The sequence below is a fragment of the Opisthocomus hoazin genome, chromosome 8 (assembly GCF_030867145.1).
Source record: "Opisthocomus hoazin isolate bOpiHoa1 chromosome 8, bOpiHoa1.hap1, whole genome shotgun sequence".
In the NCBI taxonomy this organism is placed as follows: domain Eukaryota; kingdom Metazoa; phylum Chordata; class Aves; order Opisthocomiformes; family Opisthocomidae; genus Opisthocomus; species Opisthocomus hoazin.
In genome coordinates this window covers 74,115,806-74,138,854 of record NC_134421.1, presented here as the reverse complement: position 1 = coordinate 74,138,854, position 23,049 = coordinate 74,115,806, and the positions used below count along the sequence as shown (strand labels likewise).

The 23,049-nt window shown below is 63.4% G+C and overlaps 1 protein-coding gene across 1 annotated transcript; it reads left to right on the top strand.

Annotated features, from left to right (window-relative positions):
• Positions 1-11,534: 11,534 nt before the first annotated feature.
• On the top strand, positions 11,535-23,049 carry LOC142362241 (uncharacterized). The gene is made up of 4 exons (XM_075428880.1): positions 11,535-11,717; positions 14,974-15,123; positions 15,989-16,109; positions 22,087-23,049. The coding sequence occupies exons 1-4, from the start codon at positions 11,643-11,645 to the stop codon at positions 22,956-22,958; spliced, it is 1,218 nt and encodes a 405-aa protein (XP_075284995.1). The 5' UTR covers positions 11,535-11,642; the 3' UTR covers positions 22,959-23,049.

Here is a 23,049-nt window from a genome sequence, read left to right as displayed (position 1 = left end):
TGATGTTAAACAAGACCGGCCCCAAAACCGAGCCCTGGGGACACCACTGGTGACCAGCACACGGCCATTGCTCGTGCCCGCGGGTTTGTCCATCGTTCAGCAAGCAGCTTCCTTCCCGGCTACCACCGCGACAGCACCGTGGCCGGGGCATCCGTGCGGTGCAGGGGTCTCACACAGCCCGCGGCAGTGTCGGGGTGGCCGAGCAGGAGTGACGAGGGCAGACCCTTCCCTGGGAAGGTTTCCCTGGTTTCCACCCAGGCTGAGCGCTGGTGACAGTGGGAGACCCTGCAGCGATGGACGGGTCCTCAAATCCCACCGCGGTACCAAAGGTGGGCCCTGCCGCGGGTCTGGGTTCATTTGGTTACCCCAGGGCGATGCCCCCAGCATGGAGAGGAGCCTTCCCCTCCTCTTCACAGCCCCTTTCCTCATGTCTGAGGCTGTTTCGTGTCATTCTGGGCTTTCTTCCCGCCGCAGGTGACCCTGTTCCCCACCGAACTCCGGGGATGGCTGGAAATAATCCATTCTTTTCTCCTCCAGAAAACACATGTGAAGCTTAAAAGCCCAGATGAGTCAGCCAACCAAGAGAACCTACTTTATCTTAGCATTTCCACCTACATCTTAACTTTCTTTTCCATCAAAAAGATGACTATTAAAATATTCTGGCTGAAAGAGGCAATTTAGGGGCTTGAAGATGCCTTCACCAGAGCTGGAGCTGGTGCTGGAGCACACGCTGCTCCCCTCCGCCTCCCGGGGCACAGCCCGGTGGGACGCAGCCGAGAGCCAGGACAGCAGCACGGTGAGGAGCGGGCCAAGAAACGCCACAAATCAGCGCGACGGAGCAGCTTTGCTGGGTTTTGGGGCAGGAGAAATGATTCCCTGGTCTTTGGCCGTGAGCCCTCAACCTGGTGCTCATGAAAGCAGAGTGCACCCTCAGCAAGGCTGGGAGCAGTGGTGGACACACCGGGAGGCTGGGCTACCATCCAGTGAGCCCTGGGCAGGCTGGAGAGTTGGGCAGAGAGGAACCTGATGAGGTTCAACCAGGGCAAGGGCAGGGTCCTGCCCCTGGGGAGGAACAACCCCAGGCACCAGCACAGGCTGGGGCGGAGCTGCTGGAGAGCAGCTCTGCGGAGAGGGACTGGGAGTGCTGGGGGACGACAGGGTGACCAGGAGCCAGCAGCGTGCCCTGGGTGCCAAGAAGGCCGATGGGATCCTGGGGTGCATGAGGAGGAGTGTGGGCAGCAGGGCAAGGGAGGTTCTCCTGCCCCTCTGCTCTGCCCTGGGGAGGCCCCATCTGCAGTGCTGGGTCCAGTGCTGGGCTCCCCAGTTCCAGAAAGATGAGGAGCTACTGGAGAGAGTCCAGCGCAGGGCTGCGAGGATGAGGAGGGGACTGGAGCATCTCTCCTGCGAGGAGAGGCTGAGGGAGTTGGGTTTGTTCAGCCTGGAGAAGAGAAGGCTGCGAGGGGACCTTCGAAATGCCTCTAAATATCTGCAGGGTGGGGGTCAGGAGGACGGGGCCAGACTCTTTGCAGTGGTGCCCAGCGCCAGGACAAGGGGCACCGGGCACAAACTGGAGCAGAGGAAGCTCCAGCTGAACCCGAGGAAGAACTTCTTCCCTCTGAGGGTGACGGAGCCCTGGCCCAGGCTGCCCAGGGAGGCTGGGGAGTCTCCTTCTCTGGAGATATTCCAGCCCCGCCTGGCCGCGGTGCTGTGCCCCCTGCTCTGGGTGACCCTGCTTGGGCAGGGGGTGGGGCTGGGTGACCCACAGAGGTCCCTTCCAACCCCTTCTATTCTGTGATTCCGTGATTCTGTGATTCTGTGACATGCCATGACATGGGCAGACATGGCATGACATGGGCTGGCACGCCACGACATGGGCTGCTACACCGCGACATGGGCTATCATGCCACAACATGGACTGACACGCTGTGACATGGGCTGCCATGTCATGACATGGACTGCCATGCCACGCCATGGGCTGGCACGCCATTACATGGGAAGACATGGCATGACATGGGCTGGCATGCCTTGACATGGGCTGGCTGTGGCGGGGGCATGCATGGTGGCACACAGTGGCACATGATGACACATGTGGTGGCACATGGTGGCACACGGTGACACATGCAGCAGCACACATGGTAGCACACGGTGGCACGCGTGGGGGCACGGGCACCGGCACACGCAGAGCCACACACAGTGGCCGGGGTGGGCTCGCCCTGGCAGCTCCGGACCCCCCACATCTCCCATGGCGTGTGTGTGTGCCACATGTGTGTGCCACGCGTGTGTGCCGTGTGTGTGCATGCAACGTGTGCCGTGTGTGTGCCGTGTGTGTGTGCAGGGTGTGTGTGCCCCACGCGTGTGCTCTGCGCGTGCCCAGTGCTGTGCCCCGGCCGGACGAGCGGGGGCGCCGTTCGGTGCCGCTGCGCAGCCCGGGCCTCGGCCCAGAGCTCGGCCGGGAACGCGGCGAACGCGGAACGCTGCTGAGGAGGCGACGCGGGAACACGGAGCGCTGGCGCGGGGGGACCGCCCCGCCGCCGCTTCCCGCCCCGCCGCCGCTTCCGCCTGGAGAGGGCGCTCTGCGCCAATCGCGGCGAGTTACAGCGATCCCGCCCACATATGGGTAAGGGCAGCTGGCCAATCAGAGGCTGCCGTTGCTCTGCCTGCCCAACCCCTGCTCTGCGGGCGGGACCGGAGAACGCCCGCGCTCGCGCTGAGGTCCCGGCGTTGCTGCCGGGTCCGGCCCCCCCAAGCCCCCGGCAGCAGGGGACGGCGGAATCCCCGTGGGAATCCCCGCGCCTGCGGGAAGCAGCGGGGGGAGGGGAGGGGGAAAGCCAGGGCCGGGAGCGGTGCCGCCGCGGCGCGGGGGCAGGGCAGGCCCGCGCGGCCGCCCCCCGGGGAAAGCAGGGGTCCGCGGGCATGGAAGTGGAGGCCGCGGCGACGTCGCTCGGCCGTGTCCTCTCCGGGAGAGGGACGGGGACAACGGGCAAACAACTGGAGCAGCTGATTGAGCTGGGGCGGCGCTGGGGCCACCTGGCAGACGCCCGGTCACTGTTTTCTGTCTCGGCGTGGCGGGAGCTGGGAGAGACGATGTGGCTGAAGACGATATCGGGGGAGGAAGAGGAGGAAGAGGAGATCGCGGCTGTGCGGGAGCCCTGGCGAGCGGTGCTGGAGGCTTTGAAGGCTCTGGAAGCGGAAGGGGAAGCAGCGCGTGCGGCAGCTCGAGCGCCGGCTCCCGAGGCCGGGAAGGACCAAGCGCCGAAGCCCGGGGCGTCAGCGCCGTTTCTCGGTCTGCCCGCCGCGGAAGGGGTGACCGGGACCATCCGTGAGTCGGTCGCCGAGACCCGGGCGAGCGCGGAGGGCGGTTCAGGCGCCGTCAGAAGGGCGGGAGCCCCGCCAGACCCGCCACCGCCCAGCGAGAACGAGGAAGCTGCCGCCGGAGAGACCGAGCGGAGAAACGAGCCGCGGGTGGAAGCGCTGCGACCCCCAGCGAGGGGGGAGGGGCGGCCAGAACCGCCCTCGGGGGGGGCAGGGGACGAGGCGCGGCCCCCAGCACCGGCCCCTCATCTCCGTCCCCCATTGCCCCCCCCCCAGCGAGGCGTCCCCACCCCCGACTCCTCCCGACGGCGGGCGGGACGGGGCGCAGGAGAAGGGGATGTGCGACCTTTTGCAGTCGGTCCTGCGGCACCTGCAAGAGCTGGACTCACGGCTGCGGCGCATGGCAGTCACCGCCAGCCCCCCGCAGCGAGAAGGGGACGCCCCCTCCCCAAAATGTCTGATCGGGCCCCCGGCCTCGGTCAGAGCCGGCCGCTGGAGCGGGGCCGTAAGGGACGCCATCCTGGACGGGCAGTGGGGTGCTGCTGCCGGCGTGGGAAGCCCCCCGACACCGGCCGGTCCCGCGGCGCAGACTGACGGTCACGGCAAGCGGGGACCGTGTGGCTGGAAAACTGTGCTGCGGGCCCATCACGCCATATCGCAATACGGGGTGAAATCTGAGGCCGCCCGACAGATCGTCACCTGGATTTATTCCGCCGACTTGATGTGCCCGTACGACCGCCGGAGTTTGATGCAGTTGTTGCTGACCCCCACCCAGTTCTTGCTGTGGGAGTTGGTGTGGACGCAGCGGGCGACGGAGGAGGCGATGCGGCACCCGGACCAGCGGGACCCTTACTACGGAATGACCGCCGAGATGCTCACCGGGCAGGGAGCCTACGCCGACCCGGACGCGCAGGCGGCCTTCCCCGCCAGCCTGCTCCAGCTGTCGGCTCGCCTCGCCCTGGACGCGTTCCTCGCGCTGCCTGGCTCGGCTGCGCCGGCCTTCGCAGCCGTGGTGCAGGGAGCCGCCGAGGGCTACGGCAGCTTCATCGACCGGCTGCGGGACGCGGTGATGAGCCACCTGGACTGGAACGAGGAGAGCAAGCAGCAGATGTTCCGCGCGTTGGCTTTCGACAACGCCAACCCAACCACGAAGCAAATTCTCGGCCGCCTGCCGATGGGAGCGGGGGTCGAGGAGATGCTGGCCACAGCGGAGAGAGCGGCCGCGCGGAAGCAGCGAGCGGCGGTCGCTGCCACCGTGCAGGGCGCGCTCCGAGAAGTCATCCGGCCGCTGGCGGCTGCGGTGCAGCAAACCGGCGCTGGGCGGGCGAGGCAGCCGTCCCGCGGCCGCTGCTACCGGTGCGGGCAAGCGGGGCACACCAGGCGCAACTGCCGGGGCGCCGTCTGGTGCGACAGCTGCCAAAAAGCCACCCACGCCACCGAAGCGTGTTCGGGAACCGGGGGGAGGAGTGCGGAGAGAGGCCGCGCGCAGAGAGAAATGAATCCTCCTGGCAAAGCGAGGGTGTAATCAATATATACATATAAAATTTGTTCTCAAACTGGCTGGTGGAGAAAGAGGAGCAGCCCTGGGGTGAACGGGTTAACTTGGTCCATGACATCGCGTGGGGCTGCTGGAGTTTCTTTGCGACTTGAGCTGGAGCCGCGGACGTCCCGAGGGGTGAACAACCATCTGCTGAGAAGCAAGGGAATGGCCCCTCTGCTGCTGAGCAAAGCAGCGGCTTGGGGGATGAAGGAGCAGACAGCAGGGCGCCTGAGGAAGACTTCGGCCTTCATCCCCACGACCACCGAGAGGCAGACAACGACCACCTGGCAACTGGTCCCGCAAGTGCAGACACCACGCAGAGAACACCCGCAGCCACGTCCGCGGGAAACAGGAACTCTAGGAAAGGGGGGGCTGCGTCCGCTGTCGGCGCGGAGCGTTGGCGGAGCGCTGACTGCCCGGCTGCCCAGCGCTGTCTGGCTCTTTTATCGCTTGCTAATAAATTCACAAGTGATTAATTAACAATTGGCTCCTCCATTTGAATTCGCCGCGGGGGGCGAGCGTCTATACCAACTTGGTGCCGTGACTCGATCCAGGCCCTTGGCGCGGACCCCTGTGGGGCAGGGGGTGCCCTATCCACGATAGCCCTGTGCTGGAGGGAGCCATTACCAAATCCTGGACCCAAGAACCTTCCAAATTATGATAATTGAGCAGAAGAACCTGCAGGACCCCGTAATTTTTGTGCACCAAGAGCCGAACAAAGACCCCCGGCCGCATGAGTACCGAGACGTCCACCGGGCTTAGCAGTCCCCGGGCAAAGCGAGTGTGGACCCTCGTGTAGTGCGGGTCCCATTGCCCGTGAGGGCGTGGGCCACGAATGAGGGGAGCGTGTGTGTGTGAATAAAGGCACCTTGGAAGATGGGACAGGGGAAAAGCAAGCCCCCTGGACCCGTGGGGAGGAGGAGGAATACCCCCAGGAAGCCCTCTAGAGCTGGTGATGAGGTGTTGGGATAGCTCGCCGAGGAAGAAAAATAAGTCTAAAGAAAAGGTGATGAGGTATTGGGCCAGCTCGCCGAGGAGGAAGGAAAAGTCTAAAGAAAAGATGATCCATGATTGTGTTGAGGTCTGGAGACGGAAGCCTCTCACAAACCCCCATGTACTACTGTAGGTGACCCTGCTTCGGCAGGAGGGTTGGACCCACAGAGGTCCCTGCCAACCCCGACCGTGCTGCGATTCTGTGAAACCCCCATGTACTTTGGCCCATTTTTGGGTCATTTGAGGACTGGGTGTGCCAGCAATTAAGCATATGGGTCAATGGTAAGAGACCACCAGCCAGTCCTGAGGAAAGGGAATACGCAAGTGTGCGGATGGGATCGGATACTGGAACTCCTTTATTCCCTTTGAAAGAGAAGAAGAAGCAGAAGCAGGAGTTACATCTGGTGTTGCCATGGTTATTGTCACAGGCTGTGACAGTTCGGTGCCGTGGGTTGTGTGAAGGATCACACCATCTAACACTGTAGTAGCACCTAAAAACGGGGCCTTGATGTTTGTATGAAGCGCTGGGCTGGCCCCAGAAGGTCCGTGTGTGGGAGGTTCTCCTTCCGCTCTACACTGCCCTAGTGAGGCCTCATCTAGAGTACTGTGTCCAGTGCTGGGCTCCCCAGTTCAAGAGAGATGAGGAGCTGCTGGAGAGAGTCCAGCGCAGGGCTACAAGGATGATGAGGGGACTGGAGCATCTCCCCTACGAGGAGAGGCTGAGGGAACTGGGCTTGTTCAGCCTGGAGAAGAGAAGGCTGCGAGGGGACCTTAGAAATGCTTACAAATATCTGCAGGGTGGGGGTCAGGAGGATGGGGCCAAGCTCTTTTCAGTGGTGCCCAGTGACAGGACAAGGGGCAACGGGCACAAACTGAGGCACAGGAAGTTCCGTCTGAACGTGAGGAAGAACTTCTTCCCTCTGAGGGTGACGGAGCCCTGGCCCAGGCTGCCCAGGGAGGCTGTGGAGTCTCCTTCTCTGGAGATATTCAAGACCCGCCTGGACAAGGTCCTGTGCAGCCTGCTGTGGGTGACCCTGCTTCGGCAGGGGGGTTGGACTAGATGACCCACAGAGGGCCCTTCCAACCCCTACTATTCTGTGATTCTGTGTTATTGTGCCGTTATTGTGTGTTAAAAATGCTGGGTGAGCGACTGGGCGAGCGAGAGGCAGCCTGGCTGCACGGTGAGAGCAGGGTTCTGATCCGCAGCTCCGTGGTCTCTCGAGGAGAGCGGCCGGAGACTAAGGAAGCGTGTGGCAGGCGGTGGGACAGGGTGACTTGAGGCAAGTATTGACCCCTGGTGTTCTGAACATGGGGATGTTTCGTGTAACTCGGTTTTTAAGTGTTTTGCTTGTGAGAAAAACGTTTGGGTACGATTTAGGGACGATTGTCAGTGTGCATAATGTGGAAATTGGTCTGACTGGGACAGGGCTGATTGCTCAGGCGGACTCAGACAAGCGATTTGAGGAAATCAAGGAAATATTAAAAATCGGTGAAATTCGGGCAATAAAAGTACAGCTACAGAGTTCTTGTTGTTACGTGGGAAGGGACGTAGGGCAGAGTAGCCCTGTGATCCCTCAACGTGGAGCTCGTGCTAGCTCCTGGCCACTTTGTCACTGCTGTTGCCTGTCTGTTCACACTCAGTGTTCAAAGTGCTAGAAGTACATTATTTTGTCAAACGGAAGACAGGGGTTTTAGGTCAATAATTGTCTTGAATTGAGGTGTATTTGCTGCGGGGCGAGTACACTTCTGCACCTTCTGCCTCGGATAAGGCATTAGTGCTGTCGGTTTAATCAGACTGAATTCCTTAACTGGCAAGGGAGGAGGGCAGGGAAAGTTCCTGCCGGATACACCAGGAGAGCAAAACATTAAACGAGTAATGAGAGGTAAACAAAGCGGAGAGACAGTGGAAAAGAGCCTTTTAGGCTGTATTTTGGCTCACTGGAAGGATATAGGAGGACCACCAGGCAGGAGTGTGAACAAAAGGACCTTACTTTAGTATTGTAATCAGTGATGGCTTTGGTATAAATTAGATATTAAAGAAATTAGCCTCCTAATGGAATCCTGAATTATAATACTTTGTTGCAATTGATGTTATTTTTGAGAAGGAAAAAGAAGTGGGATAAGGTTTCGTATGCAGCCGGTAACTATTTCTCAGTGCTTAAAGTATAGAAGTTTGGTTAAGAGTTGGAGCTGTCGGTGTTAAAAGGATTTGTTTAAGTGCAAAGTTGGTTTGTCGTACGTTGATTGAGGGACAGAGGTAAATAATGGAGATTTCACAGAGCAGAGAGATACGAAAAAAAAAAAGCCCTTTGGGCTGTATTTTGTATAAAATAAGAAAGAAGAACAAGGAAGTTGCCAGGATGTTGCTCAGCGTGTAGTATAGGGCAGAGATGTACTAAGTTGGATAAAATGAAAGATCCTGGAGGGACCATGGATCTGACCTGCCAGAACATTGCTCATTGGGCAGTCAGCAAGTGATGCAGAAACGGAGAGCGGCAGGAATTTGGAAAGTTTACTAGATGAGGCGTGGAGAGTGTTTAGGAACAGGGAGGAGGAGGAGGATCCAAAGAAAGATAAGCAGATGTTGTTAGCAGCGTTATGAAAAAGCAAAAGAAGCAGATGGTAGCAGCTGTGTTACAAAACAGTGAAAGATTCAGAGGTGAAGGACCTGAGAGGCCCTTGGAAAGGAACCAATGTGCGTGTTGTAGGCAGAGGGGACGTTAAAAAACATGGGTGTCCAGAAAGGCAGAGCAGGAGGAAAAAAAAAATACAGGCCCACGTTGAGGAGGATTGACGGGGACCTGGGGGATTTACCCTAGCGGATCCGGAGCTTTTTAGAACTAAGTGGGAATATCATACCCCTTGGCATCCACAAAGCTCTGGTGAAATCGAACGAATGAATGGGGAAATAAAGAAGCATTTAACTAAATTAATGATTGAAACCAAAATGAATTGGGTAAAGTGTTTACCATTGGCTTTACTGTATATCCGAACCCAGCCACGCACTGACACAGGGATCTCGTCATCTGAGATGATGTATGGAATGCCATATGATTTCGGAAACCCAATAGAGGATCCAAAGGTAGAAGATACCCTTCTAAGGGAATATATAATTGAATTAATAAAAGGAAGACCAGAATTGAGAAAGAAAGGGCTGGTGGTACAATGACCTCCCTTGGATACATCTGTACATAAAATTCAGCCGGGAGATCAAGTCTTGATAAAAACATGGAGAGAATCCTCATTAACCCCTCGTTGGGAAGGGCCTTTTGTTGTTCTTCTCACCACAGATGCGGCAATTCTACGGCTGAGCGGGGTTGGACTCGTGCATCTCGAGCCAAGGGGCTGGTGGAATCCACTCCCCCCAAATGGATTGTAGCATCTGAACCGGGAGACCTTCGGATAAGGATGAAAGAGACCGGCACCAGCGAATGACCCATCCCAGAAGGAAAGTGAGAAACAATCTACACCAGTGGTTTCAAACACCCCCTCCAAGGTACTTTACGGGAAGTACGCTTTGCACCCTGGAGTAAAGGGAAAACACCTGATCAAACAGGAGGGGCTGGGCTGTGTAAGTTACCAGGAACGTCTCAAGTCTTCCCTCTGTGTTGTGAAGTAGAAACAGAAATACCTGAAACGCCCAAAATAGAAACATTTGGAGGATACCTTGTATAAAACACCCCACTTCTGGACATTCGGGTTGGGTGGTTTGTAAATGCGTAGAGTGTAACAGAAAATGGTGTTGTGTCTCGTGTAAACGACACTTTTATTGTATGAAATGGAGAAAACACCCTGTACCTGCTAGAATCCAGCGAACAGAAATAGAGATCTATGGATTGATTTGTGGTCGGGAATTGTTGATACCGAAACTGGGAGATGTATGAGACAGACTGGAATAAAACAACAAACCAGTGTGCTGCCAGGTCCGCGTGGAAGCACGCCGAGCGGAGTATTAAGACTACTTAAAGGAGACTGCTGGTGGGAACAACCACAGGGGAGCAGGGACGAACTGAGGTAAGGTCAAGGGTGGGAGCGTTCACTGGGGAACTGGTATCACACCTCCTATTCGAGAGGAACCCAAGAAGGGCAGGGGTGGATCCAACAAACCTAGAGCTCCATTTTCCCAGGTTTCGTTTATTGTCCTCAGGGCCCTGCTGAAAAAAGCGTGTGGACCTGCTCAGGCCCCAGGAGGTCTGGAAAACCCATTCCTGAAGACTGCGGCTGCTGCCGAGAAGATGACCAACCTCGCTGCTCCGGGCACCGGAGTAGGCGAGGGAGGCAGAGACGCGTGTGAGGTGGGCTGTGGAACCGGTCCCTCACAGGGTGGCCCTGTAAGGGACGGAAAGGGAAGGAGTCCAGACCACTCTACCGCGCCCCAAGACGCAAGTGCAAGGGAATTGGCCTCCTTCCAGATGTGGACTCCCCCAGGGCCCCCACCAGCAGTCCGTATTTGGGTCACATTGCTCTTATTTGGATGTAAGTTTATTGTTGTGAGATCAGGGGCTGGTCACCAACCTTTTTGGTGGACTTCAGCCCGTATGGAAGACTCAAAAGTTGTCCGTACGAATACCACCCTTGGAGCTCCCCGCTTTGTTGTCACGAACTGAGACTTATTAGGGCCTGGATTTGACGTTGGTGCAGCAGGGAGGGCTGTGTGCCGCCCCACGGGAGGAACCTCGTGTCTATGCTGATCACACCGGAGTAGTTAGGGACACCATGGCCAAGCCTCGGGAAGGTCTGGAAAAACGCAAAAAGGAAAGGGAGGCTCCACAAGGACGGTACGAATCGTGGTTTAATCCTTCTCCCTGGTTAACCACCCTGTCGTCAACCCTTGCCGGACCTTTAATGTCGCTGCTGCTCACTCTGACCATGGGGCCTTGCATCTTGAACGGAGGAGACGTTGAGGGAACTGGGCTTGTTCAGCCTGAAGAAGAGAAGGCTGCGAGGGGACCTTATAAATATCTGCAGGGTGGGGGTCAGGAGGATGGGGCCAAGCTCTTTTCAGTGGTGCCCAGCGACAGGACAGGGGGCAACGGGCACAAACTGAGGCACAGGAAGTTCCGTCTGAACCCGAGGAAGAACTTCTTCCCTCTGAGGGTGACGGAGCCCTGGCCCAGGCTGCCCAGAGGGGCTGTGGAGTCTCCTTCTCTGGAGATATTCCAGCCCCCCTGGCCGCGGTGCTGTGCCCCCTGCTCTGGGTGACCCTGCTTGGGCAGGGGGTTGGGCTGGGTGACCCACAGAGGGCCCTGCCAGCCCCGCCACGCCGGAGCTCGGTCAATCACCGTTAACACGACGGCTGCACAATGTGCCCTGGCCGGGTAGAAGACGCCAGCGGCGGCCGGGGAGGGCGGAGCCAGCGCGGAGAGGCCCCGCCCCCCCCGGTGTCCCGGTGCTCGGCGCTGCAGGCGGGCGCGGGTGGTGACGCGAGGGGGCGTGTCCCCTCCAGGCCCCGCCCCCTGCAGGCCCCGCCCCCCCGGCGCGGCGGGAGGCCACGCGGGTAAGCCCGGGCGGCCCTTTGCCGACGTGTCCCTGGCGCCGCGTGCCCCGGAAGTCCCGCCCCACCCCGCGACGTCAGCCCCTCCCCGCGGCGGCCTCTCGGACCGGGCGCTGCGGCGCCGCGCGGCCGCTATTGGCCGGGGAGCGGCGGGGCGGGGCGGGGCGGGCGGCGGGGCCGGCTTCCCGTTGGCCGTTAGCCGGGAGGAGGCCCCGCCCCCTCCATCTCGTCGCCCCGCCCCCTCGGCTCTCTTCCGCGCTCGCACCGGGCCCCGTCCGCTCCGTCCGCCGCCCCCGCCCCGCCATGGCCTCCGCGGCCTCTCCCGGGCAGGGCGGCTCCGCGCCCCCCCTCGCCGTCCAGCGCGGCATCGTGAAGATGGTAAGGGCTCCGCCGGGGCCCGGGACCCCCCCGGCTCCCCGCCCGGAGCACCGGGCTCCGGCCTTCCCCGCGCTTTCCGGTGCCCCCCGGGGGGGGGGGGGGGGGGGGGGGGTCGGTCGGGCGATGTCCCCGCGGCCAGGTCCCCGTGTCCCCTCCCGGTGCCTTTTCTACCGGCCCCGGGGGGGGTTCGCCTGGTGCCCGGTCCGCGCGGCGGCTGCCACCGGCAGGGCCCGGCACCGGGCTGGGAGCCCCCGGGCCCCTCGCACCGCCCCCGGTACCCAAATCCGGGGGGGTTCCCCCCGCTCCCCCCCTCAGTTTTCACTCGAGGCCTCGGCGCTGGCTGCGGGTCCCAGCGCTGGCTGCGGGGTGAGACCGGCCCTGGGGCCTCGCTGGGGGCCTGGGGATGGGGCTGGGGGTCTGGGGACAGGGCTGGAGCTTTGGGGACCCTGGGGGTCCGGGGACGGGGCTGGGGGTTTGGGGACCCTGGGGGTCCGGGGACAGGGCTGGGGGTTTGGGGACCCTGGGGGTCCGGGGACGGGGCTGGGGGTTTGGGGACCCTGGGGGTCCGGGGACAGGGCTGGAACTTTGGGGACCCAGGGGGTCCGGGGACGGTGCTGGGGGTTTGGGGACCCTGGGGGTCCGGGGACAGGGCTGGAGCTTTGGGGACCCTGGGGGTCCGGGGACGGGGCTGGGGGTTTGGGGACCCTGGGGGTCCGGGGACAGGGCTGGAACTTTGGGGACCCAGGGGGTCCGGGGACGGTGCTGGGGGTTTGGGGACCATGGGGGTCCAGGAGCAAGGCTGGGGGCCTGGGGACGGGGCGGGGGCCTGGGGACAGGGCTGGGGGTCTGGGGACAGGAGTGGAGCTTCGGGGGATGCTGGGGGGCTGGGGGTCCGGGGATGGGGCTGGAGCTTTGGGGACACTGGGGGTCTGGGGACGGGGGTTTGGGGACGGGGCTGGGGGTCCAGGGATACTGGGGATGGGGCTGGGGGGCTGGGGATGGGGCTGGAGCTTTGGGGACACTGGGGGTCTGGGGACGGGGACAGGGGGTTGGGGACGGGGCTGGGGGTCCAGGGATGCTGGGGATGGGGCTGTGGGTCTGGGGATGGGGCTGGAGCTTTGGGGACACTGGGGGTCTGGGGACGGGGACAGGGGGTTGGGGACGGGGCTGGGGGTCCAGGGATGCTGGGGACGGGGCTGGGGGTCCAGGGATGCTGGGGACGGGGCTGGGGGTCCAGGGATGCTGGGGACGGGGCTGGGGGTCCAGGGATACTGGGGATGGGGATGGGGGTCTGGGGATGGGGGCTGGAGCTTTGGGGACCCTGGGGGTCCAGGGACGGGGCTGGGGGTTTGGTGCCGTGGGGTTGTGGATGCTGTGGGTCTGGGGATGGGGCTGGGGCTCTGGGGATGCTGGGGGATGGGGCTGGGGGTCTGGGGACGGGGCTGGAGCTTTGGGGATCTGGGGATGGGGCTGGAGCTTTGGGGACACTGGGGGTCTGGGGACAGGGCTGGGGAGCTGAGGACAGGAGTGGAGCTTTGGGGATGCTGGGGGTCTGGGGACAGGGCTGGGGGTCTGGGGACGCTGGAGTTCTGGGGACACTGGGGGTGTGGGGACAGGGCTGGGGGTCTGGGGACGCTGGAGCTTTGGGGACGCTGCCTTCCCCATGGCTGAGCCCGCCGGCGGCGTGGGGACCCCTTCCCACCGCCCTGTGCCCGACAGGCGGGTTTGGGGGTGCTCGTGTGGCCTGGCTGCGCGCGAGGGGCTGCGGTGTGGGCTTGGGCAGGACGCCGGTGCCGGTGGGCTCTGGTTCCTGGGGGGCCGCATGCTGTCCCGGTGCCCTGCGCCGGATGGCTGGGTGGGCTGTGCCCCGGGGTCCCCCTTCCCTTCCCGGGGCAGCCAGCCCAAAATCCCTGCGCAAGGGGGGCACCCCGGGGAGGTGGGGGGGTCCCTGGCTCTCCACGGTCGCTGCTCTGCTTCGCGGTGGTGCCGGGAGCTGCCGGGGCCGGCCGGAGCGATGCCGGCTGCGTGCTCCTCTGCGGATCCCAGAACTGGGAGGTTTTGGGGTGCCCGTTCTCCCTGAGACTGCAGCGGGGATGGAAAGTTTGGGAGCGGGGAGGGGGCTCGTCCTGGCGCAGCGGAGCGGGGTGGGGGGGCTGAGCCAGAGCAGGGAGACGGTGGGGGTCACAGAATCACAGAACGGTGGGGGTTGCAAAGGACCCCTGGGGATCCCCCACCCAACCCCCTGCCCAAGCAGGGTCACCCAGAGCAGGGGGCACAGCACCGCGTCCAGGCGGGGCTGGAATATCTCCAGAGAAGGAGACTCCACAGCCCCTCTGGGCAGCCTGGGCCAGGGCTCCGTCACCCTCAGAGGGAAGAAGTTCTTCCTCATGTTCAGACGGAACTTCCTGTGCCTCAGTTTGTGCCCATTGCCCCTTGTCCTGTCACTGGGCACCACTGAAAAGAGCTCGGCCGGGGTGGGCGAGTGGGTGCTTTGGGGTCTTGTACACGGACAGAGCCGTGGAGAGACCCCTGTGGCAGTGGGGAGTGGGGGGAGCTGCTGGAGCCCTGGGTGTCGGGTGGGATGGGATGGGGTGGGGTGTGGGCAGCAGGGTGAGGGAGGTTCTCCTCCCCCTCTGCTCTGCCCTGGGGAGGCCCCATCTGCAGTGCTGTGTCCAGTGCTGGGCTCCCCAGTTCCAGAAAGATGAGGAGCTACTGGAGAGAGTCCAGCGCAGGGCTGCGAGGATGAGGAGGGGACTGGAGCATCTCTGCTGCGAGGAGAGGCTGAGGGAGCTGGGCTTGTTCAGCCTGGAGAAGAGAAGGCTGCGAGGGGACCTTCGAAATGCCTCTAAATATCTGCAGGGGGGGGTCAGGAGGACGGGGCCAGACTCCTTCCAGCGGTGCCCAGCGACAGGACAAGGGGCAACGGGCACAAACTGGAGCAGAGGAAGCTCCAGCTGAACCCGAGGAAGAACTTCTTCCCTCTGAGGGTGCCGGAGCCCTGGCCCAGGCTGCCCAGAGGGGCTGGGGAGTCTCCTTCTCTGGAGATATTCCAGCCCCGGCTGGACGCGGTGCTGTGCCCCCTGCTCTGGGTGACCCTGCTTGGGCAGGGGGTGGGTGGGGGATCCCCAGGGGTCCCTGCCAACCCCCACCATGCTGTGATTCTTTGATCACCCGCCTGCATGCTCGGCTCCATGACCTCTTCCCTGGCTGCTCTCCGGGGCTGGGGGACCCCTGTAACCCCTCTGCCTCCCCGCAGGTGCTGTCGGGCTGTGCCATCATCGTCCGTGGGCAGCCCCGGGGCGGGCCACCCCCCGAACGCCAGATCAACCTCAGCAACATCCGTGCCGGGAACCTCGCCCGCCGCGCTGCCGCCGGCCAGCCGGACGCCAAGGACACCCCGGATGAGGTGGGTGCCTCCCGTGAGCGGTCCAGCACAGCCCCCCTGCCCCGAGGGTCTCGGGCTGATCTGGACGGGGGTCTCCAGGCTGCTGGCCCAGCCCTGTGGACTGCAGCACCCTCGGCAAGAGGCATCGTCCGTTCCCAGTCCCGCTGCGGCCGTCCCTCCTCACCGACGCTGTCCCCCTGCCCCGGGCGCTGCGGTGGCAGGATGAAACCATCCCTTCGATCATTTAAGAGATCCTTTCCCTGCTCCAGCCCCACAGCGTGGATTTTGGGGCAGATTTCTCCTTCCTCGCCCCGCTGCGGCCGTGGACGTGCCCAGGATGGGGTCGGCATCGCCCGCCAGCGAGGGCAAGGTCTGCAGGGCCAGGGGGAAGCTGCTGGTGCCTCCAAGCTTCCTCTGCAGGGCTTGGCCGGGGGCACGGGAGGCAGCGGGGCCGCTGCTTTGGCAGATTGGGTGCTGGCAGCGGTGGGTTTGTGCCGGGGGGAGCCCGGGCCCGGCCCCCCATCCTCCCAGCCCCGGGGGTGGTGCGGAGCGCTGGCGGCTAATTGCTCTCCCTGGGGAGTTTTGTCTTCTCAACGCCGCTTCAGCCTTTAAATGTCACTCTTTTTGAAAAAATTACGCCTGTCAGGTTTGCTAATTGTTTATGAGCACGTCATGTTCTCTCCTCCGGACCGCGTTCCCCACCCACCCGCTGCGGTGGAGTGGGGCTGAGCTCGCCGGGGCTCCGGCGCCTTCCTGCCTGCTTCTCCCACCCAGGCACGGCCGCGGCGGCCGGTCCCGTTCTGCTCCATCACCACGGGCTTGGGGGGCTTGGGGCTTCCCCGGCTGCGTCCGACCCGTCGGCTGACGTCGGCTTCTTCCCCTCCAGCCCTGGGGCTTCCCGGCTCGCGAGTTCCTGCGGAAGAAGCTGATCGGGAAGGAGGTCTGCTTCACGGTGGAGTACAAGACCCCGCAGGGCCGGGAGTACGGGATGGTGTACCTGGGCAAAGGTGAGCGTGCGGGGCTCCGTCGGGCACCGGGAGGGCTGGCGGCCGGAGCTAGCCCGGGAGGGTGGGCTGGGATGGGGCAGCGGAAGGATGTGTGCCCGATTTTCCATGGAGCTGCAGCTTTTGGAGGGGAGCGATGCCCGGCGGGGCTGCGCAGAGCCGGAGCTGCTGGCCGACGCAGCGCGGCATGCGGACGCGAGCCGTGGCACTGGGTAAATTCCCCTAGGTTTTCCCTCGCGATCCTTTTAGTCGGTATAAATCTCGTGGTGGTCTCCTGCTGCTGGGAGTCGCCCAGAAGGGTTTAGCTGTGGCCCTCGAGGCTGCGGCGCAGCGCTGGGAGCAACGCCTGGGCCAGGCGCTCAGCCCGAACGCCGCGCGATGCCTGCGGTTGGGGCAGGGTGGTCTTCTTGGTGCTGGCTCCGGTGGGCTTTGGCTTTGGTGGAGACCCCTCTCACTGTGAGCACAGAATGGTGGGGGTTGCAAAGGACCCCTGGGGATCCCCCAGCCACCCCCTGCCCAAGCAGGGTCACCCAGAGCAGGCTGCACAGCACCGCGTCCAGCCGGGGCTGGAATATCTCCAGAGAAGGAGACTCCACAGCCCCTCTGGGCAGCCTGGGCCAGGGCTCCGTCACCCTCAGAGGGAAGAAGTTCTTCCTCGGCTTCAGCTGGAGCTTCCTCTGCTCCAGTTTGTGCCCGTTGCCCCTTGTCCTGGCGCTGGGCACCACTGCAAAGAGTCTGGCCCCGGCCTCCTGACCCCCACCCTGCAGATATTTAGAGGCATTTCGAAGGTCCCCTCGCAGCCTTCTCTTCTCCAGGCTGAACAAGCCCAGCTCCCTCAGCCTCTCCTCCTAGGAGAGATGCTCCAGTCCCCTCCTCATCCTCGCAGCCCTCCGCTGGGCTCTCTCCAGTAGCTCCTCATCTTTCTTGAACTGGGGAGCCCAGCACTGGACCCAGCACTGCAGATGGGGCCTCCCCAGGGCAGAGCAGAGGGGCAGGAGAACCTCCCTCGCCCTGCTGCCCACACTCCTCCTCATGCACCCCAGGATCCCATCGGCCTTCTTGGCACCCAGGGCACGCTGCTGGCTCCTGGTCACCCTGTCGTCCCCCAGCACTCCCAGTCCCTCTCCGCAGAGCTGCTCTCCAGCAGCTCAGCCCCGATGAGCATTCCCCATGCTCCCAGGCAGGGAAGCTGCTCTTCAGACCCTCTCTGGACCAAGGCTGTCTCCAGCCTGCTCCCAAAGGAGGAGAAGCCTTCCAGATGTCTCCGGTGGGATCAAGGACGGGTTTTCAGGAGGAGAGCTGCTCCCTAAGCCTCTGTTGAGCCCCAGACCCGCTGCGAGCAGCTCGGATGTGCTGGGCAGAGCCATGCCAGGCAGGGTTGTCTGCTCCGTTCCTCCCACCGGCACAGCATGGGAGATGTGGGGAGAGGAGAGCCCCAAAAGCACATCCTCAAAGCCCCACTGTCACCCCTTTTGCACCTCCCTGGGGAGCTCCCCAAGCCACAGGCAGGTCCCAGGACAGGGTAGGACTCCGGCCCCGGGCTCCAGCTGCTGAGCATCCTCCGGTTAAACCCCCCTAATCCGGCTGGCAGGGGCGCAGAGGAATCCCTTTCCCGGGTCGGGAGAGCTCAGCGACTCCCAGATGCCTGCAATTATGTGTGATTGCAATTAGGGGTTGATGGAGGCTCATCAGAGCTCCCGCCTGCCCCCAGAGCTCGGGGTGTGGGGTGACCCTCGGGGGCTCTGCTTTCCCCACAGCCTGGGCAGCCCTCTTGCCTGTGGGGCTGCTCAGCGTGGCCCCATGTCCAGCAGTGTCACAGCACAGAGAAGGACCTGCTCTTCCACCTCGGGGCCGTGGGGAGAAGTGGGGAGACCTGAGGTTTGCCCTGGGGTTTGGCCGCTTGTGGGGATGGGGCATGACCACAAGAAAGCAGAAATTACCCCTCCTCTGGCCGAGACCGTGCCTGCCATGCTGGCAGCCCCACCAGCCATCCCTGGGCATCTTCAGAAACCGCTCCAGGAGCCTCCTGTGCCAAAACCACCGCTCCGGGTAAATCATAGGATCACGGAATCACAGAACCACTAAGGTTGGAGAAGACCTCCAAGATCACCCAGTCCAACCGTCACCCCAACCCCCCCACACCTGCTAAACCCTGTCCCCAAGTGCCACAGCCACACGGTGTCTGAACCCCTCCAGGGATGGGGACTCCCCCACTGCCCTGGGCAGCCTGGGCCAACCCCTGACCACTCTCTCAGCAGAGAAATTTCCCCAATCTCCAACCTGAACCCCCCCTGACGCAGCCTGAGGCCATCGCCTCTCGTCCTGTCGCTGGGTCCTGGGGAGCAGAGCCCAACCCCCCCTCCCTGCCCCCTCCTGTCAGGGAGCTGCAGAGAGCGAGAAGGTCTCCCCTCAGCCTCCTCTTCTCCAGCCTGAGCAGCCCCAGCTCCCTCAGCCGCTCCTCAGGGGACTTGTTCTGCAGCCCCCTCCCCAGCCTGGCTGCCCTTCTCTGGCCACGCTCCAGCCCCTCCATGTCCTGCTGGGAGCGAGGGGCCCAAAGGGGCCCGATCCCTGCCCTGCTCCCGCTGCCCACCCCATTGCTGACCCAAGCCAGGCTGCCGTTGGCCTTCTTGGCCACCTGGGCACCCTGCTGGCTGCTGCTCAGCCGGCTGCCGACCAGCACCCCCAGGGCCTTCTCCAATGGGCAGCTCTCCAGCTGCTCCTCCCCAAGCCTGGAGCCCTGCGTGGGGTTGGTGTGACCCACGGGCAGGACCCGGCGCTTGGCCTTGTTGAACCTCACACAGTTGGCCTCTGCCCATGGATCCAGCGTGTCCAGACCCCTCTGCAGAGCCTTCCAACCCTCCAGCAGATCAACACTCTTGTCCAGCTTGGTGTCATCCGCCAGCTTACTGAGGGAGCACTCAATCCCCTCATCCAGATCATTGATAGAGATGTTAAACAAGACCGGCCCCAAAACCGAGCCCTGGGGACACCACTGGTGACCAGCACACGGCCATTGCTCGTGCCCGGGGGTTTGTCCATCGTTCAGCAAGCAGCTTCCTTCCCGGCTACCACCGCGACAGCACCGTGGCCGGGGCATCCGTGCGGTGCAGGGGTCTCACACAGCCCGCGGCAGTGTCAGGGTGGCCGAGCAGGAGTGACGAGGGCAGACCCTTCCCTGGGAACGTTTCCCTGGTTTCCACCCAGGCTGAGCGCTGGTGACAGTGGGAGACCCTGCAGCGATGGACGGGTCCTCAAATCCCACCGCGGTACCAAAGGTGGGCCCTGCCGCGGGTCTGGGTTCATTTGGTTACCCCAGGGCGATGCCCCCAGCATGGAGAGGAGCCTTCCCCTCCTCTTCACAGCCCCTTTCCTCATGTCTGAGGCTGTTTCGTGTCATTCTGGGCTTTCTTCCCGCCGCAGGTGACCCTGTTCCCCACCGAACTCCGGGGATGGCTGGAAATAATCCATTCTTTTCTCCTCCAGAAAGCACATGTGAAGCTTAAAAGCCCAGATGAGTCAGCCAACCAAGAGAACCTACTTTATCTTAGCATTTCCACCTACATCTTAACTTTCTTTTCCATCAAAAAGATGACTATTAAAATATTCTGGCTGAAAGAGGCAATTTAGGGGCTTGAAGATGCCTTCACCAGAGCTGGAGCTGGTGCTGGAGCACACGCTGCTCCCCTCCGCCTCCCGGGGCACAGCCCGGTGGGACGCAGCCGAGAGCCAGGACAGCAGAACTGTGAGGAGCGGGCCCAGAAACATCACAAATCAGCGCGACGGAGCAGCTTTGCTGGGTTTTGGGGCAGAAGAAATGATTCCCCGGTCTTCGGCCGTGAGCCCTCAACCTGGTGCTCATGAAAGCAGAGTGCACCCTCAGCAAGGCTGGGAGCAGTGGTGGACACACCGGGAGGCTGGGCTACCATCCAGCGAGCCCTGGGCAGGCTGGAGAGTTGGGCAGAGAGGAACCTGATGAGGTTCAACAAGGGCAAGGGCAGGGTCCTGCCCCTGGGGAGGAACAACCCCAGGCACCAGGACAGGCTGGGGCTGAGCTGCTGGAGAGCAGCTCTGTGGAGAGGGACTGGGAGTGCTGGGGGACGACAGGGTGACCAGGAGCCAGCAGCGTGCCCTGGGTGCCAAGAAGGCCGATGGGATCCTGGGGTGCATGAGGAGGAGTGTGGGCAGCAGGGCGAGGGAGGTTCTCCTGCCCCTCTGCTCTGCCCTGGGGAGGCCCCATCTGCAGTGCTGGGTCCAGTGCTGGGCTCCCCAGTTCCAGAAAGATGAGGAGCTACTGGAGAGAGTCCAGCACAGGGCTACGAGGATGAGGAGGGGCCTGGAGCATCTCTCCTGCGAGGAGAGGCTGAGGGAGCTGGGCTTGTTCAGCCTGGAGAAGAGAAGGCTGCGAGGGGACCTTCGAAATGCCTCTAAATATCTGCAGGGTGGGGGTCAGGAGGACGGGGCCAGACTCTTTGCAGTGGTGCCCAGCGCCAGGACAAGGGGCAATGGGCACAAACTGGAGCCGAGGAAGCTCCAGCTGAACCCGAGGAAGAACTTCTTCCCTCTGAGGGTGACGGAGCCCTGGAACAGGCTGCCCAGGGAGGCTGTGGAGTCTCCTTCTCTGGAGATATTCCAGCCCCGGCTGGACGCGGTGCTGTGCCCCCTGCTCTGGGTGACCCTGCTTGGGCAGGGGGTTGGGCTGGGTGACCCGCAGAGGGCCCTGCCAACCCCGAACATTCTGTGATTCCGTGATTCTGTGATTCTGTGACATGCCACGACATGGGAAGACATGGCATGACATGGGCTGGCACGCCACGACATGGGCTGCTACACCGTGACATGGGCTATCATGCCACAACATGGACTGACATGCTGTGACATGGGCTGCCATGTCATGACATGGACTGCCATGCCACGCCACGGGCTGGCACGCCATGACATGGGAAGACATGGCATGACATGGGCTGGCATGCCGTGACATGGGCTGGCTGTGGCGGGGGCATGCATGGTGGCACACAGTGGCACATGATGACACATGTGGTGGCACATGGTGGCACACGGTGACACATGCAGCAGCACACATGGTAGCACACGGTGGCACGCGTGGGGGCACGGGCACCGGCACACGCAGTGCCACACACAACGGCCGGGGTGGGCTCGCCCTGGCAGCTCCGGACCCCCCACATCCCCCATGGCGTGTGTGTGTGCCACATGTGTGTGCCACGCGTGTGTGCCGTGTGTGTGCATGCAACGTGTGCCGTGTGTGTGCCGTGTGTGTGTGCAGGGTGTGTGTGCCCCACGCGTGTGCTCTGCGCGTGCCCAGTGCTGTGCCCCGGCTGGACGAGCGGGGGCGCCGTTCGGTGCCGCTGCGCAGCCCGGCCCTCGGCCCAGAGCTCGGCCGGGAACGCGGCGAACGCGGAACGCTGCCGAGGAGGCGACGCGGGAACACGGAGCGCTGGCGCGGGGGGACCGCCCCGCCGCCGCTTCCCGCCCCTCCGCCGCTTCCGCCTGGAGAGGGCGCTCTGCGCCAATCGCGGCGAGTTACAGCGATCCCGCCCATATGTGGTTAAGGGCAGCTGACCAATCAGAGGCTGCCGTTGCTCTGCCTGCCCAACCCCTGCTCTGCGGGCGGGACCGGAGAACGCCCGCGCTCGTGCTGAGGTCCCGGCGTCACTGCCGGGTCCGGCCCCCCCCAGCCCCCGGCAGCAGGGGACGGCGGAATCCCCGTGGGAATCCCCGCGCCTGCGGGAAGCAGCGGGGGGAGGGGAGGGGGAAACCCGCGGCCGGGAGCGGTGCCACCGCGGCGCGGGGGCAGGGCAGGCCCGCGCGGCCGCCCCCCGGGGAAAGCAGGGGTCCGCCGGCATGGAAGTGGAGGCCGCGGCGACGTCGCTCGGCGGTGTCCTCTCCGCGAGAGGGACGGGGACAACGGGCAAACAACTGGAGCAGCTGATTGAGCTGGGGCGGCGCTGGGGCCACCTGGCAGACGCCCGGTCACTGTTTTCTGTCTCGGCGTGGCGGGAGCTGGGAGAGACGATGTGGCTGAAGACGATATCGGGGGAGGAAGAGGAGGAAGAGGAGATCGCGGCTGTGCGGGAGCCCTGGCGAGCGGTGCTGGAGGCTTTGAAGGCTCTGGAAGCGGAAGGGGAAGCAGCGCGTGCGGCAGCTCGAGCGCTGGCTCCCGAGGCCGGGAAGGACCAAGCGCCGAAGCCCGGGGCGTCAGCGCCGTTTCTCGGTCTGCCCGCCGCGGAAGGGGTGACCGGGACCATCCGTGAGTCGGTCGCCGAGACCCGGGCGAGCGCGGAGGGCGGTTCAGGCGCCGTCAGAAGGGCGGGAGCCCCGCCAGACCCGCCACCGCCCAGCGAGAACGAGGAAGCTGCCGCCGGAGAGACCGAGCGGAGAAACGAGCCGCGGGTGGAAGCGCTGCGACCCCCAGCGAGGGGGGAGGGGCGGCCAGAACCGCCCTCGGGGGGGGCAGGGGACGAGGCGCGGCCCCCAGCACCGGCCCCTCATCTCCGTCCCCCATTGCCCCCCCCCCAGCGAGGCGTCCCCACCCCCGACTCCTCCCGACGGCGGGCGGGACGGGGCGCAGGAGAAGGGGACGTGCGACCTTTTGCAGTCGGTCCTGTGGCACCTGCAAGAGCTGGACTCACGGCTGCGGTGCATGGCAGCCACCGCCAGCCCCCCGCAGCGAGAAGGGGACGCCCCCTCCCCAAAATGTCTGATCGGGCCCCCGGCCTCGGTCAGAGCCGGCCGCTGGAGCGGGGCCGTAAGGGACGCCATCCTGGACGGGCAGTGGGGTGCTGCTGCCGGCGTGGGAAGCCCCCCGACACCGGCCGGTCCCGCGGCGCAGACTGACGGTCACGGCAAGCGGGGACCGTGTGGCTGGAAAACTGTGCTGCGGGCCCATCACGCCATATCGCAATACGGGGTGAAATCTGAGGCCGCC